Source organism: Gadus chalcogrammus, chromosome 20 (assembly GCF_026213295.1).
Source record: "Gadus chalcogrammus isolate NIFS_2021 chromosome 20, NIFS_Gcha_1.0, whole genome shotgun sequence".
NCBI lineage: Eukaryota > Metazoa > Chordata > Actinopteri > Gadiformes > Gadidae > Gadus > Gadus chalcogrammus.
In genome coordinates, this window is record NC_079431.1 from 2,417,175 (window position 1) to 2,432,901 (window position 15,727).

At 43.6% G+C, this 15,727-nt stretch overlaps 2 protein-coding genes across 4 annotated transcripts in view; both read right to left on the reverse strand.

Annotated features, from left to right (window-relative positions):
* Positions 1–539: 539 nt before the first annotated feature.
* hoxd3a (homeobox D3a) overlaps positions 540–15,727 on the reverse strand; it is a 19,565-nt gene continuing 4,377 nt past the window's right edge. For 2 of the 3 annotated variants that reach the window (XM_056580061.1, XM_056580063.1), the window contains exons 2-4: positions 4,862–4,921; positions 2,661–3,209; positions 540–2,197 (exon numbers count right to left, since the gene is read on the reverse strand). In XM_056580061.1, the coding sequence (XP_056436036.1) occupies positions 1,452–2,197; positions 2,661–3,105 (1,191 nt within the window). In that variant the 5' untranslated portion in view covers positions 3,106–3,209; positions 4,862–4,921 and the 3' untranslated portion in view covers positions 540–1,451. Of the gene's footprint in view, positions 2,198–2,660; positions 3,210–4,861; positions 4,922–9,057; positions 9,274–15,727 lie in introns of those variants that run through there. The other variant, XM_056580062.1, reaches the window with a different exon arrangement.
* Positions 9,819–14,854, reverse strand: hoxd4a (homeobox D4a). Its single transcript, XM_056580064.1, has 2 exons — positions 13,340–14,854; positions 9,819–12,931 (listed from the first exon to the last, which is right to left on the reverse strand). Exons 1-2 carry the CDS (start codon positions 13,755–13,757, stop codon positions 12,633–12,635), a joined length of 717 nt encoding a protein of 238 aa, XP_056436039.1. The 5' UTR covers positions 13,758–14,854; the 3' UTR covers positions 9,819–12,632.

Here is a 15,727-nt window from a genome sequence, read left to right on the forward strand (position 1 = left end):
CGGGCAGTGGGCGCTGCGTCGTTCACTTGGATGTTTTTAAACGTTTTATTCGACTCCACCGTTCCCAAATGTACAGAAACTGTAAAAGATATGTATGATGTAGCCTACACTTCCATGTGTATCACATAGCCTACAGTTATTTTCCTATCGTGCAATGATGTAATTTGGCCCAAAGGTTTCCATGCGTGTTATTACGCATTTGGGCATATTTTTGAACATGTATGTATACAAATAAAAAACATATTGACAGACATCAATATAGGCCTATTCCAGAAACCACCGTCTTGGAGAGCAGCCTGTTCCATCTTCCAGAACCGCAGACGCACTGATAGCGAGTCTACAGTCTAAAGGCTACTCTCAGCTATCGATCCATGCGGTTTCGCCTGTTTTAGTGCCCTGCAACTGCACGTCAATAGCGCCTTGTTACCGTCATCTGCCACTGCTCAGTCTCTCCCATCTTTAGGATACACGCCTTAAAACACCGAGGGGGGAGGCCTAGGAATGACGCAGCACCACACTGTGCAATATATTTGAGCACTTTATTTACAAAATGTTAAACACAATAAAATATAACATTTCGATATCATTAGGCCTTCGTAAATGTATGGATATCCAAACTGAATTAAATAACAATGGTAAAACCAAGAAAAAAATAAGTAGAAATGAGCTACGCAAAATGACATGCTGGTTTGTAAATGGATGCCTAGTATTCGATAGTCTACGTTTCGCTTTAGCCTCGAAGTTTGACACAAAATTGGAACCACGAAGGGCCCAGTGATGCTCACACACCGGCAGACATCCCTTTAAATCCCACGTTTACAATTAGAAATTACATTTCCCAACAATAGGCTTACCCTGCGAGCAAAAGCCGAACCCTGTTTCACCTGCACGCTTCAAGTGCAATAATCCTCCAATCATACAAAAGAAACATCACATTTAAATATTCGCATATAAAGGATAAATAATGTGCAATACAAAAGTCGTTAAACCATAAATAGGCGATATGCTAGTACAAGAGATAATGCGACGCAATGGGAATAAAATAAATAAATACGATACCTTTGAATCAAAACGGGATAATGACAACAGATTGGGATTTTTTCTTCATTTTTTTTACTAACCGTAATTTTTTCTACTAAAGATGACAATCTAATGTCGTGTTATACGGACTCACCTTCAAGTAATGGAACATAATTTTTTTTTGTCTCCAAATTTGCTCATTGCACAACAAAGGAAAATAAACGAGTTAACGTGTTGCATACGAATCCTCCAAACTGAAATAAAAAAGGTAATGGACAGAGCTGAATTTAGGGAAATAATCACACGATAGCATTAATATCAATATCAATAATACTGTAATAATACACATGACTCGCTCGGAGTGTTATTAGACTAAGTGAGGTAATAAAACATCGCGACATACTTTTGGCACACACGTCGGAAACCACATATTACAAATGCGTAAGTTTAGGCGCTTCCTGAAGCCTTCCCTGAGACGCTTGGTGTGAGGTGAGGTCTGTGTACGTGGGGTGGGGGTCGCAGGGTCCATGGTGGTGGTTGCCCGGGATCTGGGCGGCACAGCTGTAGTCCACGCTGGCGGAGGAGGGGTGGGGGAGATGGCCGAGGTTGAACATGGGGCCCGAGGCTGGCATGGAATCAACAAAGTTCCCACCGACGTACACGGGGCTGCCTTGTAAATTAGCGTTGGCAAAGCCATTGCTCTGCATGCTGTGATGTTCGTACTCGGACCCCGGGTACCTCTTCTGCTGCGGCAGGCAGCCGCCTAGCGGTGCCGTGTACGCGGCCAGGCCGTACATGTTTTGTTGGGGTTTGGCGAAGGACGGGGGCGACGGCGCGTCATAGCTCAGGGTGTTGACGCCCGGGATCTGCCCGGAGTATCCGAGGTGACTGGGGCCGTTCATCGGCGGACTCCTGTCGGGGGAGTGTCCGAGGGGAGAGTGCATGATCCCCTTGGCCTTCTGGTCCTTCTTGTATTTCATCCGTCTGTTTTGAAACCAGATCTTTATTTGGCGCTCGGTGAGATTCAGGAGGTTGGCCATCTCGACGCGCCGCGGGCGGCACAGGTACCTGTTAAAGTGGAACTCCTTCTCCAGTTCCACCAGCTGGGCGCTGGTGTAAGCAGTCCTGACCCGTTTAGAGGCGGGCCCGGGCGGGCTCTTCTCGTCACTCACCTCACCTGGAAAGAGACCGTGAGAAGTGAGAAGTCATCAATCACATTAATTCACTTCCATATCGGTCGCCACTCGTCAAGTAGATGCAGATTCACACAATATGACTGTACATCTCTCTCTCTCCCTCTCTCTCTCTCTCTCTCTCTCTCTCTCTCTCTCTCTCTCTCTCTCTCTCTCTCTCTCTCTCTCTCTCTCTCTCTCTCTCTCTCTCTCTCTCCATCTCTCTCTCTCCCTCCAGCTATATCTCTCTCTGCACACACACACACACACACACACACACACACACACACACACACACACACACACACACACACACACACACACACACACACACACACACACACACACACACACACGGTAAACAAACGGCCACCCATCTCATCTGTGTACACTCGTGCAGGCTATATAAGTTAATAATAAGCTCTGTGTCTCGCCCTCGGAGAAGAAGCATGTATCAGTTCTCAGTACCTGCAGACGTACAGCCGCTGCCTTTCTGCTTGGCGTTCTGTCGGCTCTCCTTCATCCACGGGAAGATCTGCTTTGTAATCACCGGGGTGGAGGTGTTAGTAGCACCGTTAGTGGGGGTCTTCTTCTTCTGTGACGAAGAGGAGTTTGGGGCGGGGGACGTGGCGGACAGCGGGGGGGCTGGCGGCTCCCCAATACTAGGCGGTTGACTGTTGCTCTGATTGCTGCTTGCCTGACGCATGCAGTCTCCGTTTAGGTCCGTGTCCTTAAGGGTGGGGGGGCGAACCGCCGTGGTCTGAATTGGACACACCGAGGCCTGGTAGTCATTCTCGAGGCTGGACGTGGTATAGGCCTGGTGGGCCGCCGGGCCATAGTTATAGGAGTCTGGTTTGGGGTAGGAATAGCCTCCAAAAAGTCCAGAGTTATCGTAGTACGTTGCTTTCTGCATGGTGTGGGTTCAAGGCGAAAGCAGGCCGACGCCTCTGGCCAATGGCATGGGGGGGATCTGCGATCACGTGATGGGTGTTTCCCACTGTCGCTCTTTTGTGTGGCCTATAAAAAAGGAGATAGAAATCAGGCTTTAATACATGTGACATGAGGTATCCTTCTAAGGATTCCCCTTCACGCGCAAGACATACACAACGACGTTAAGATATCACTGGGTAAAATGTTGAATCAAAACTATTTCTTGGAATATCTTATTCCTGCGGGGCAAGAGTCACTGTTTAGATGTGGACAGCTAGCCCTTCAGCCATGGGCATCCCCCATTCCAGTTGGCCATTTGTGAGAGCGCCAAAAGTTAAACTTTAACTTCTGTCAAAGGCTCGGTCGAGGCTTTAGGCCTCCTCTAGAAATCCGCTGAATCAGCTTTGAGACGCGCACACAATAACCCTTTCACTAATCACAAGACTGAACAGAAACTCATCCACCTCAGCGCCGCCACCCCCCCCCCCCCCCCCCCCCCCCCCCCTCATCCCAAAGCTCAGCAAGCTGTTCTCACACGCTGTATAAAACGTGTATAACGCCACACGGACTCATCTGATGTCTGACCGGGATGGGGGCTATGTATTGGAGGGGCTGTGATGGCGGATCTTTGCTGTGGTGGGGGATGGGTGCGTTAGGGTAGGATGGGAGAAGGCCTATCCAGATATCTATAATTTCATTCCGCATTTATAAGGAGATATAATGATCTTGTCTCCTCTCTGCTCGGTCCAATCAAGATGATGTATGTTTAAAAAAAATAAGTGTTAAACTTAAGTAAGACAGGCCTAATTTATATATTTAAAAAAGACAACGGTCAATGTCTAACATTAGAACAGGTGCTGTGTGTTTCATTGGGAGGATGTATATCTGTATAATAACTAAATCAAACGTCGGGTGTCTACATTCCTACTGTATGCTGGTGGCTCCTGAAGGCAAAGTGGTCGCCGTGCATAACAATTGCACCTGTCAGTGTGGACTGCAGCAGAATTTATGACCGCAAATGTGATGGTTGTAAACGCCCCGGAGAGAACTCCAAAGCCCCACCATACTCCTCCTGGAGACGCGGAACTCTTAGAAGTGTAAAACTGAGCGTAGGTGGAAGGCAGGGGGAAGAATTTTATCCTCAATGAGCTGTGCCTGTGAGCAATGGGTTTATAAACGGAGGCCCCGTCTGAAGGGCTCCTGCTGTCGCGGCTCGCCTCCTGGCTCCAAGCCGGCCGAAGCGATCCGTATCCCGGGCTGCTTGGTGGCTGGAGAGGCGAAACCAACCTAATTTTCTGTTGCGTTTTGATTGAATTCGTGCATGTCGATGTCGTTATCAGATTTTTATCAGGTATTTGTGGCGTGCAGATTAGGCTACATTCGTGGTATTATCAGTCGTTAATGAACGCGAAGGTAGGCTATGTTTTTGGATTATTTTTATTATTTTTTATTTATAGTGGTTTTTAGTGTGGAGGTACGAGGCTTATTGATGACTACACTTTGAAGTTTTAGTATGCTTTCGTTTGCCTTAGTAACCAATCGTAGCCAAAGGTTCGGCCCAGTGCATTGTTATTACCTTGCCCAAGAGCTTTTCCAACTTGTGTGTGATTTACGGTCGGTCAAAGACATCAGCCTCTCTGGTATAGCCTATTACTCTAAATCACGGCTTCCTTTCATTCAGGAAATCGGTTCGCTGTTACATATTTTGTTTTTGTTTTCATTAAATAAATATCACTCACCGTAATTTGCGCAGACGTGCTTCCTACTCCTCACGCATTCATCACTGCTCACATCTGGACCTGGGGAGAAGCAAACCATACATTCACTCGTTTTGGATTTTAATCAAACATGGAATTAGTTTAGACACACACTTGTGTTTACTTTCACTAATGGACACAAATAAGATAGATAGATGTTTAGCTCTTTATATCATTATTATTATGCCTATGTTTTTTATTAATACGAATATGATTAATTATAATTATATAATTATTATTATTACTATTTATATGTTGTTATCATTATTACATATTTATGTTTTATCAGTATAGGACTTTAATTATATGATAAACGCGGAAATACATTTAGGCCTACATGGAAAAAAACGGGTTAAATATTGTGTTGACAAACTTGTGAATTAAAACAACATCTAACATATTTTATCTTCAAGTCTAATGAAGTGATTTCCATGGCTGGTGAGATGGGTCTGCGTACCAAGAAAACACACCCGGGGCTTCCAAGAAAAATGTGTTGCATGTGCACTTTTGAACAAAGAGCAAGACCAAATATTTAGCAGTCATAAGCTTTTTAGGTGACCTTTGGGTCATTCAGCATTACCACAAAGTTTAATGAACAACGAGCGGTTCGCTCTCGAATCATCCACGACGGGGCGACGGGCTTTTTACTCTGGATACACCGAAAGAGAAGAGACTGTCGACGGCCAGGGACTGACGACGGAGGGGATAAATCTCAGGAAATGCCTTGTTAAAAGCTCCTAATTGATTCCTGAATCTCCTAGATTCTCTCCTTGAAAAGAAAAGAACGGTCATATAGAATTAATATGCACTTAAATTGCATATTAAGCCGTTAAATTAAAGAGTGCCTTCCATTTGGATTTTTTCTAAGGAGTAGGTCATACGCCTCCATATCGGGCCCTCGGACTACAGGGACGTGTTATTTTGAGGGCTTTTGAATACATAGTGTCGCGTCTAGTGGCAGACATGGTCGTCTTTTCACACAGCAGTGTTTTCGCCTACGCGTTGTTACGGTGAGTTTGGTGCGCACAATGGCCTGTGCGTGGAGCGGTCCATGAGGACGTGTTACGCACTTCATCACAGCCTCTTAGCCGGCCTACGCACCGTGGGTACACATCATAGTCAAACAAAAGGTTATTCAGCATTATTATTATTATAAATATTTTAGGGGTTTTGCAATTTTTTTTTGAATATTATTGTCCTCAAAATGAGGCAGTATAGTCAACGACGTACGTTGTTTTGATTTGTATTTACTGTCGAGGATCAATTTATGTTTGTTTCTTGGCGAGGCTGCTGCTCCACATTTCTGAGAATATAGCAGATTAGTCGATTTGTCAAAGCCGTGTTTGATCCTAATTAAGGAGTATTTGTGGTAAACATAAAAGTATCTTGTTTATGAGTAGCACAGCATTTCTCAGTGCAGAAGAGAATCAAATATAACTTGTAATCTGGTATAATCGAGCCTACATAGAACCAAGACATTGTTCAAAACTGTTTTCATGAATAGACCTACATTCGGCAAATAGTCGACTTCAGAAAAGCTGAATTCTCAAAGAAATCCTTATGATACATCAGACATCAGTCAGTGGCCTAATAGATCGTAAAAGCGTTTGATTCAGGCCAATCGTTTGGTTAAAACGGCCTAAAAGAATATACATCGACACATGAGGGTCCACGGTTAAAGTCCACAGAAATAATAAACATAGAAAGCATCTGCATTGATTCTACATCATCATCCAGTGGCGTGTCTCTCCAGATACACAGCCTAATATCAATACATGTAGAATATAAGGTTGCAGGTGAACAAAGCCATAGTTATAACCACATAAATCAAGCTTACGGCACCTTGACGATAAGACAACAAATTAAGGTGATTTACGATCCAACAGAACCAAATGAAAAGTTCTGCCCGTAGTTCTTCTGTTCGGTGGGCTTTCATTTAAAAAGGAAAACTGTTCGAAAACATCCAAGCATTCTGTCAGCAATATTTAAAAATAAATATTGAAACATCCATTACAGCTTTGAAATGCATAGCCGCCGTGGCTCTATATCCATTTAATTGGCATCGAGAGCAATATTAATAAGCATCGGCTTCTTGAATGAAATAAATCACGTTTATTTCCTTGCATTATATTAACCCATGGTTAAAGGTTGCATTTTGCCATGCAATTGCTTACCTGTGTATCAATTCATCATATAGCAGTGGCCCCCTCAGACTCAATTGCTTTCCACGCAGTCTCTGGAATAAATCCTTCACCCTTTCTCTGTAGACAATGCTGTCCTAACCCTGATCTTGCTGTTTTTCAGACATTTCCATATACCAATGCAGACAGTATTCCCGATAGAATGGAATGGCTCGCATTCAACTACCAATAAAAAGCCAACACGGTCTCCGTATTCCCCCAAAAGATCCCTGGCAATCAATCAAGCGTGGAAATGTTGCAGGAATTCAAAACATATAGGTTGTACATATGTCGGGCTGGCATTAGGATTTAGGCGTTTCGGAACCTTTATGATGACAAAAGGCACTGCCTTGAGATACAAGCATATTTGTTCACGTGATCAGATTGTATTCTGTCAGCCTGCTTCTTACCTCACGAATCCATTTTCATAAAGGGTGGCGTTTGTTTCCCATCTGAGATGCAGGCCTATACCTTACATATATATATGTACAGGTTTCTGGGTTCCTGCTTCGCTTATAACGGCATTGGGACATTCTTTGATGATATAAAACATGGTAAATCTAGGGTTTTCGATGCATTTCTTCCTTATGTCAGGATTGCAACAATAAAATGTCTACTGTTGTGCTGTTTACTTTGAAAATGCTCTTATCTATGTGTTTAGTTTGTGTGTGTAATAAGTGGATTTTAATTCTGTGCCCAGGCAAAGTCAGAATAGCCCTAGACATGAATCTGATGCTATGAACAATATTTAACAATTGTACTTTCACCCCATGGACAATAGTCCCATAAACAGGCCCTTTAGTTCATCGTTATTGATGCATTTTATACTCTATCATGATACTTTGAATCGCTACCATTTTTCAACAATGGACTCGAACTCAGACTCGAAATTGTATGGAAATAAACGTCAGAATAAGCCTCTATTGTTTGGCGAGCCAGCGGTCTGACACGTCGCTGCAGACGGCAGGCTGGAGAACAGCCTTCACGTCGCTATCAAATGAATGCATCGTCTTTCTCCCCAACGAAGAATAAGAAAAATGATTTAAAAAAGTGTGAGATTGTGTTGCTGAGCGCCTGGAAGGATGGAGGTGCGGCGGTGAAAGCTCCGGGCTGGGGGCGCGGTGAGTGAGCCGGGGCTCCGAGCAGAGAGGCTACGAGCAAAGAGGCTCCGAGCGGGGGCTCTGACCCGGGTCTCTCAGCTGGGGCTCTGACCAGAGGCTCTGAGTCGGGGTTCTGAGTCGGGGTTCTGAGCAGAGGCTCTTAGCAAAGGCTGCGAGCAGGGAGGCTCCGAGCTGTGGCTCTGAGGCTCGGCCCGCTAGCGTCGCAGCATATGTTCAGGGGGTAATAAAAGTGAACGATTTACAGTTTTCGCCCGGCCCCCCAGCAGCCAAGCACCCTTTTAAAAAATTACTGCCAATGATTTACTACCAGAAAGGTCTGCCAACCTGCCCAAAGTTCCTCCAACTCCCCAGAATAAAACTCTGATGTTCAACCAAATAAAAAATACTAGGAATTACGCCCGACATTTATCAGCCAATCACGAAACGACGTGATTTGTTTTATTTTAACAATATAAAATTGATAATTGATCTATAAATAATTGTTATAGTGTGCTACCGGGTGAAATGTTGTCCTAGAAGGAAGGCTCTCATTTAAATACCCCATGCAATCATGAAACTGCCGACTGGAGGAGCCTTACACAATTGTATTTAACAAGTATGGCGATTCCATAAATAGTCAGCGAGCAACTCTTTCGTAATTAGAAAAAAGAGATTATACCAAGCATTTAAGATCCATGGCTAACCTGCAAGCATACACATGGCATGGTCAGCGTAATAAAAATAAAATATACACACCCTTACACACACAAATGTGACTACAATGCAACACACTATAAATCTGTTTAGAGCGCACACATCAAAGGGCGCAATAGATCATCAATTTGACACATATCGCCATTCACTTCCACAGTCACAGAAAAGCGGAAAAATTACCTACCGAGCATCCATTGCCCCTCGGATGTTGCGCTAAAGTGACGGATACAGTCGCTCCGAGTACCGGACCGGTCGGATATTATTTTCTTGGGGATCGCTTCAGTTTTCAAGTCTGATAGAGTCCTCTGGATTAATGACGCCGCGGCGCTTCTAGGGGGACGTGCTGCATTAATTATTTAGACAATCACGTGGTCAAGCACAGAGAGCCTAGTGGTATAGTCTCCGGAATTATATCTCACAATGCAGACAGCACAGTTTAATACATCTTAGGGGGGGGCTGTCTTCGCTCGGCGCGGCCGCTACCAACAGCTGGGAATCAAATATGGCCGTGTGTGAGCCATGGCCAACGCGACGACCGGGGGATTCTACATTCGGTGCAATGTCATTGGAAATGGCAGTGCCTTTGGCTCGCGTTTATTCCTCTCAGACATGTAGGTCAACGTGGCTCCCGCTGCACGCACCGGCGTCTCTGACCTGATTGCGTTCTGTTTGTGTGCAGGTCCACTAAATGTGCACTACAGTGTTTGTTTCGCTTTGATGATACCACGGTGCGAAACACCCTATGCGTAATTATGTAATCATATCTTTGGATACGGATATTCCTCAATGGGCCGGCGTTATCAAAACGCACTAGTTATTGGATATACATTTAAACATAATACTTATGATTGTTTCACGATTCATACCCATTGTAGGCTACCCCCCCCCCCCCCCCCCCCCCTACCCCTCAACCGCCCCCCCTTTCTTTTTTTGTTTTCTCTGTTTTTTCCGCCCCAATGTGCAGGGTGCTGTCGCCTCTCCAGCATACAGGCGGTTGGTACCCATCACCTTTGTTTACGCGGCTCATTCAGGAGCCATAAGGCGCGTGCACGTGTAACTACAAAGCCACACGCATGGATGAGCAGACAGGAGTGTCACGGCGGCCCATATATCCTGCACGCGGGCGAGCCCAGGCCTGTTGGTAGTCATGGAGACGGACACACTGCCCAACATTTAAAGGGAAATGTTTTTGTTTCAAACGTCAGGCTGCATCTCGCCGTGCTCCTCACGGTGTCTGAGTGAAGACGTATTGTGGTGAAGTTACAGGTCTTTCTGACTGGATCTTCCAGAAGCCAGGTAGACAAGACCCCCTGCCAAGCTGGTAGGGATACTCGAAGTCTTCCCGCCCTGAAGGACTCAGCCGGAGTGGCTTGTTCATCAGGGCAGTGCCTACATGCAGAATTAAGCGTCGTTACTGGCTTGTAGGCCTGTAACACGATGTTATTTATTATTCTAACCATCAAGTTTCGCAATTTAATAAAAGTGGTGCGGGCAACACTGGGTGTTTGCAGAGAACCATTAAAACGAATTGACCTATCCACACAGGCCAATGGAGTGACACTGGGAATTAAATGTACTATCGTGTGTTAAATTCCTACAGTGTAGGATATGACAGTTGGGCTTTAGTGTGTATTGTTAGTTCGCGTACGTGTTTGTGTTGCTGAGTAGGCTCATGTATTGCGGTTGTACATTCTCCCGTAAGTGTATTATCTTAATTATGTGAAATATCCCCATCGTATGAATACTGAGCCTATTATCCTCCCTGAAACCAATAAAACATTCAAACAAATCCCAACTTCTCCCAGAACGCTTTCTATCAAGTTTTATAAACGTTTTTTCCAAAAACGTGCCTGCTAATCTCATAGACATGGAAACAAGTCCTTCACAGGGCTAATTATCAATATTTTACAGCTACACTCATTGTACATGAATAACTAGGCCTATCTTCAATAATTACATCTCCTCTCCTCATTGAACGTCTGGACATTAAATCTATGAGCCTTCGGGTTTTTGCCGCTCTTTGGAAGACATCTGCAACGAGGGATATTCTAATTGCAATATGCAAAACATTTATATTGGTCTGCCTTTACATTATACTCAGTATATAAAAGTATTTTTCCAGAAGTTATTAGTTTGATTTTACAAGAATGGGGATTGGGAATTATAACCATATCCTGTTTAATCAAATGCTTCTTAATTAACTGATTTGTAACCACTTAACTCAATAGTTGGTAGAAATATTTATTTTCCAATATAACTTTCACATCTGGATGCACAATACAATGTAAAACGCAGGTACAAAAATAAAATACAATAACAAAGAGACATGGGACAAATGCATTCATTGGAACGATGCAGGTCTGCAGCTGATCAAATAAATATTTCAATACCTTTAAAATCGTGAAATCTATTCACTGGAAAATAGCTATAAATCCTTGGTTTTAGTTTGTTTTTTTTCTTTTCTTACAATCAGCGCGCATCGCGTGTGTGGGAGAAATGCTGTGGCTGCATGGAGGTCAGGTACCCGGGGTCAGTCCTCGCGGCTGAAATGTGTCTCAGGCTGCAGGAGAAGTGTCCCCTGCTTGAACCTGCACGGCTGCCATGGTCGAACTTCACTTAAATACCTTCTCCGCCTCTCATCGCTATAACCCTCCACAGCGCGTATTCTGAAGAGTTTATTATAACAATCGTCGTTTTGTTCCTAGGAGAGTGGTGGGAGAGTACATGAGTAGTCGTCTCGGAACGTGACGCCAAAGCCCCTGGTTCGTTTGGTGTGAATGGATGTCAATGATTAGGATTCGACGTTAACTAAGAACGTCGACTAGGAGTTGCGTAAATGGCATGCTAATAAAGAGTTCCAATGCATTTACAATTATAAAAAAACATTGATCGAATAAATTTAAACTTGCTACACGAAAATATACAATTGTTTGACAAAATAAATAACAAAAAAATACTTAAAGGAATAAGGAATGAATTCGTTTTTCTAAATATTCTGGAAAAATATCATTCGAATTAGAGAAATCTAAGGAGCATTATTTTGGTGCCATGCAAGAACAACATACCTTTTTTCGAGTTTAAGGCGGTATGGACGAACCTTTTAAAATACACACTGTTTACAAAGATGTCAAGAGAGATTTATAACCGATTAAGGGCACTCAGGATAGTGTTCAGATACGAATATCATCGGAATGTTTGGGCGATATTTATCAACTACTCAATGCATTGTTGTACAAAATAAATTAAACGATGTAATACATAGAAACGATTTCTGTGTAGGCCTCTATCGGACTTACTGAACTAAGTTTCTGAGTTGTGGTGCCACTGAAAAATGTTTCAAGTATATTTCGTTAAGTATGGAGTATTTCCATTACAGAAAAATATATATTTAAAATGTATAATTTGAAGAAAGAAAATGTAACCCCACGCATCGAGCAAATCCACAGCCCAGAACCAATGCACGTGGACACGAGTGATTACTTTCAATATAGTCGGTGATAAAATTAATGCTTTTTATATATATTTCCAAAAAAATCTAAAGTTTGTTGCGTAATACTGTGCCCATTGAAGGATTAAACCTTCTAAAACAGGCCCGATGCTCGTATCTCCTGGAGGGTAAAGGGGTTGATTTCTGATTCTATTCTGCATCATCTCCTCTTGGGTCATTAGTTCGTTGAATAGAAATTGCGTAAAACGACTCAGGTCCATGCAAAAGGCAAACACACTCTTTGTATAATGTACAGTTAATTGAACTTCTCTCTATAAAGTTGTGATATCAGTCTGGTTCTCCTTCGGAATACTTTGCATATGGCTGGCCGCCGGCGCTGAGCGGCCCTTGGTGTTCGGCAGCTTGTGGTCTTTCTTCCATTTCATTCTTCTGTTCTGAAACCAAATTTTGATCTGCCGCTCCGAGAGACAAAGAGTGTGTGCAATCTCAATCCTCCTCCGTCTAGTCAGATACCTGTTAAAATGAAATTCCTTCTCGAGTTCCAAAACCTGCTGTCTGGTGTACGCTGTTCTGGAGCGTTTTGGTTCGGATCCGGTGTAATCCGGGTTCACTGTGGGGAAACAAAGAGGAAAGTGAACCCAAATGTCACCTCAGAGTACCGCACAACAAAACAACAACAACATAGCTGGAATATTGACACCAAACTCTTCCAAACTTCCAGGCATCCCGCCCCACCACCAACACGAGTCCAGGGCAGGAATGTAACTCTACAGTATCTCCCATTCCCCCTCAAACTAGTTCACCTGAACACTATTACACCGCGCCAGGAGCGCTTTAAGAGCTCACAGACCTAGTGCCCTATTTCCTGAGCAATAAAAATTTATGACTTGTGTAATTGGTGAGGCCTTCAAAGACTCTCATAAATATTACACTGATGAATTCTCTAGCCCTTTAAAACGGGGGACCCTCAGCCGGCCACAAAAAAAAATCATTTTATGGAGGCAAAAATAAATCTTACCAGTAGTTACGTGGACTTTCTTCATCCAGGGATAAACTACAGCCGGCAGCTTGGCTTGTATCCCGTTTTGGCTCTTTGTGTTTTGCTCCTGTCCACAAGTCCGGGGTCCGGTCATTTGGACCGGGGAACTCTGCTCATCCCGGCCGCCGGTGAACGGGCTGGGGCGGTCGGCCGCGTCGTGCACATGACCCCGAGGCGGCACCGCGCCGTCCTGCACGTCGGTGGTGCAGCTGAAGGGCTGATCCGCGTAATTTGGCCGTGTGTAGAGCCCTGGGTGCTGCTGAAAGTCTGTGTCCTGCGCTGGACTGAAGAAGTCCGAGCCCTGGTCGGATATATAGTTATTCTGTGAATATTCCTCGCAAGGAGGAAATTTTGGGTCCACATATTTTGAGTTCACCATATACGAACTCATGGCCATTAATTTCTGAAGGTAGAAAATACTAATTTTTCTCGAGTTGTCTTTTTTCCACCCTCCATAAAGCCCTCCTACTTGGTGTCAACTGAATAAAGTTAGCAGACCATGTGACCATGTCGGCCAATAGAGGGGTTGCAATCCCATCAACGAGTAAACATACACAGATAAGCAATTTTATATAACTAGTTCAGAGAGAAATTCAACTATTCTAGAATTTATCCTGTTATTGGTTTCAGTAAATGCATTTAGAAAGTAAAAACAATGCCTAAGCAATAATTAGACGACATAAAACAAAACACACTCATAACCCCATGCAGCAACCCCAGTATAAACAACATCATTTATGAGTATCAACAGCCCCTCCATCAAATTACTTTTGCTCGTTTTATTCTTGTAAGAATATGTTTCATATTATTTAACAGCGTCCGACTGAAACGCTGGAGTTGGACAGCGAGAAACCAACAAAAGCTACAAAAGCCCTGCGGCATAAAAGGGGCGAATAATGACGGAGGACAATTGATGAGCAGAGTCTTTGTGGGGAAGGGGTCATCCAAAAGTTACACGAATCTCATCCCTTCATCTGCTCGTCTCCTTTCACACACACTGTCTAAGACCACTTCTGGACTGCCGTCGCCCTGACAATCAATGATAGGACAGAAGCGACCCGATGAGAAGGTCTTCCAAGGGAAAACCAAATGAAATAATGAATAAATAATACCATTATGTTCCCTGTTTATTGAAATGCATCATTTATTTCTGTCCTTTACCAAATATAATGATATGCCTTTATCTCTACTTGGTGAAGGCCTATAATTCACAATTGTATACAGGCCTAATAACGAATAATCAATAATATCTGCCGACATGTGTAAGTCTTTTGATCCAACTGGGTTTATAATGTAACTGTTAACAGATGAGGGATGAACAATCAGACACTGTGATTGGCCGGGCTGCATCAAGCGAGAGATGCTAATTGGACAGCAAGTGGTCAATACATCGAAGTGTTTTCATCGACAATATACTCCCCTAGAATCGAATCTGTGACTCTGGTTTCATCACACAAATTCGGTTCTACAGGGTATATATGGACGACGGAAGACCCACAGATAATTGGTTCGACAAAAGAAAGAAAGAAGGAAACGTCATGACGTCAGATAGCATAATGTTCACCCAAAATGTTTCAGCAGGAAGTAGTTGCGTCATCACAGGAGCAAATGACAAGTGTGGACCCGGATTGGGTTCATGATTCTGCATCAGGTGCTTTGTGGTGTGAACTTTGACAGTTTATTATGACGGCACCGCCTTGGGGTTGCCTGTACTGCATGTAAGCCTGATTGTGAGTGTAGGTCTGAAGCATATGACCATGCAGCAAGTCTACGTTTATGTAAAAAACGATTTGGCAAATACCCTTTTACAAATAAGAACACCTTTTATGGGTCAAGTCAACACATCTTCTCAGAAGAGTTAAAATGTGGACTGGACCAACTAAGTGCTCTGGAAGCACAATTCTCAGAATATGAGGATAAAGGCACAGAGGTCAACACAAAATCGTTAACTGAAATATCTGAAAGTTTAATTATTGTTGGTGCAACTGACAGTTGGAAGAGTTTCCCAAGTCCTAATGAACTCACGAGGAACCAGAACTCTTTCAATGCAAAAAAAACCCTAGAATAATAGCCTGCAGGCTAAAATGTGTTCTGTGACTCATAACCCCGCGCTCACTGCAGGATAGGGTCCAGAACCAGCGTGTATACCCTCATACAAGTCAAATACAACACCTTCTGAAGTGTGGTGATGAAGGATAGTCTAGGCTTGGAATATAGTATGTATTATTAAGACATTAAAGTCAGAATGGACCTGTGTGGATGTTGGAAAAATATAATTGGGTTATGATGTCGAGAACGAGATTCCTTTAGGCAAAACAAAATTACATCGAGGACTTGGGGTGACTCTGTCTGCAGATTATGACATAA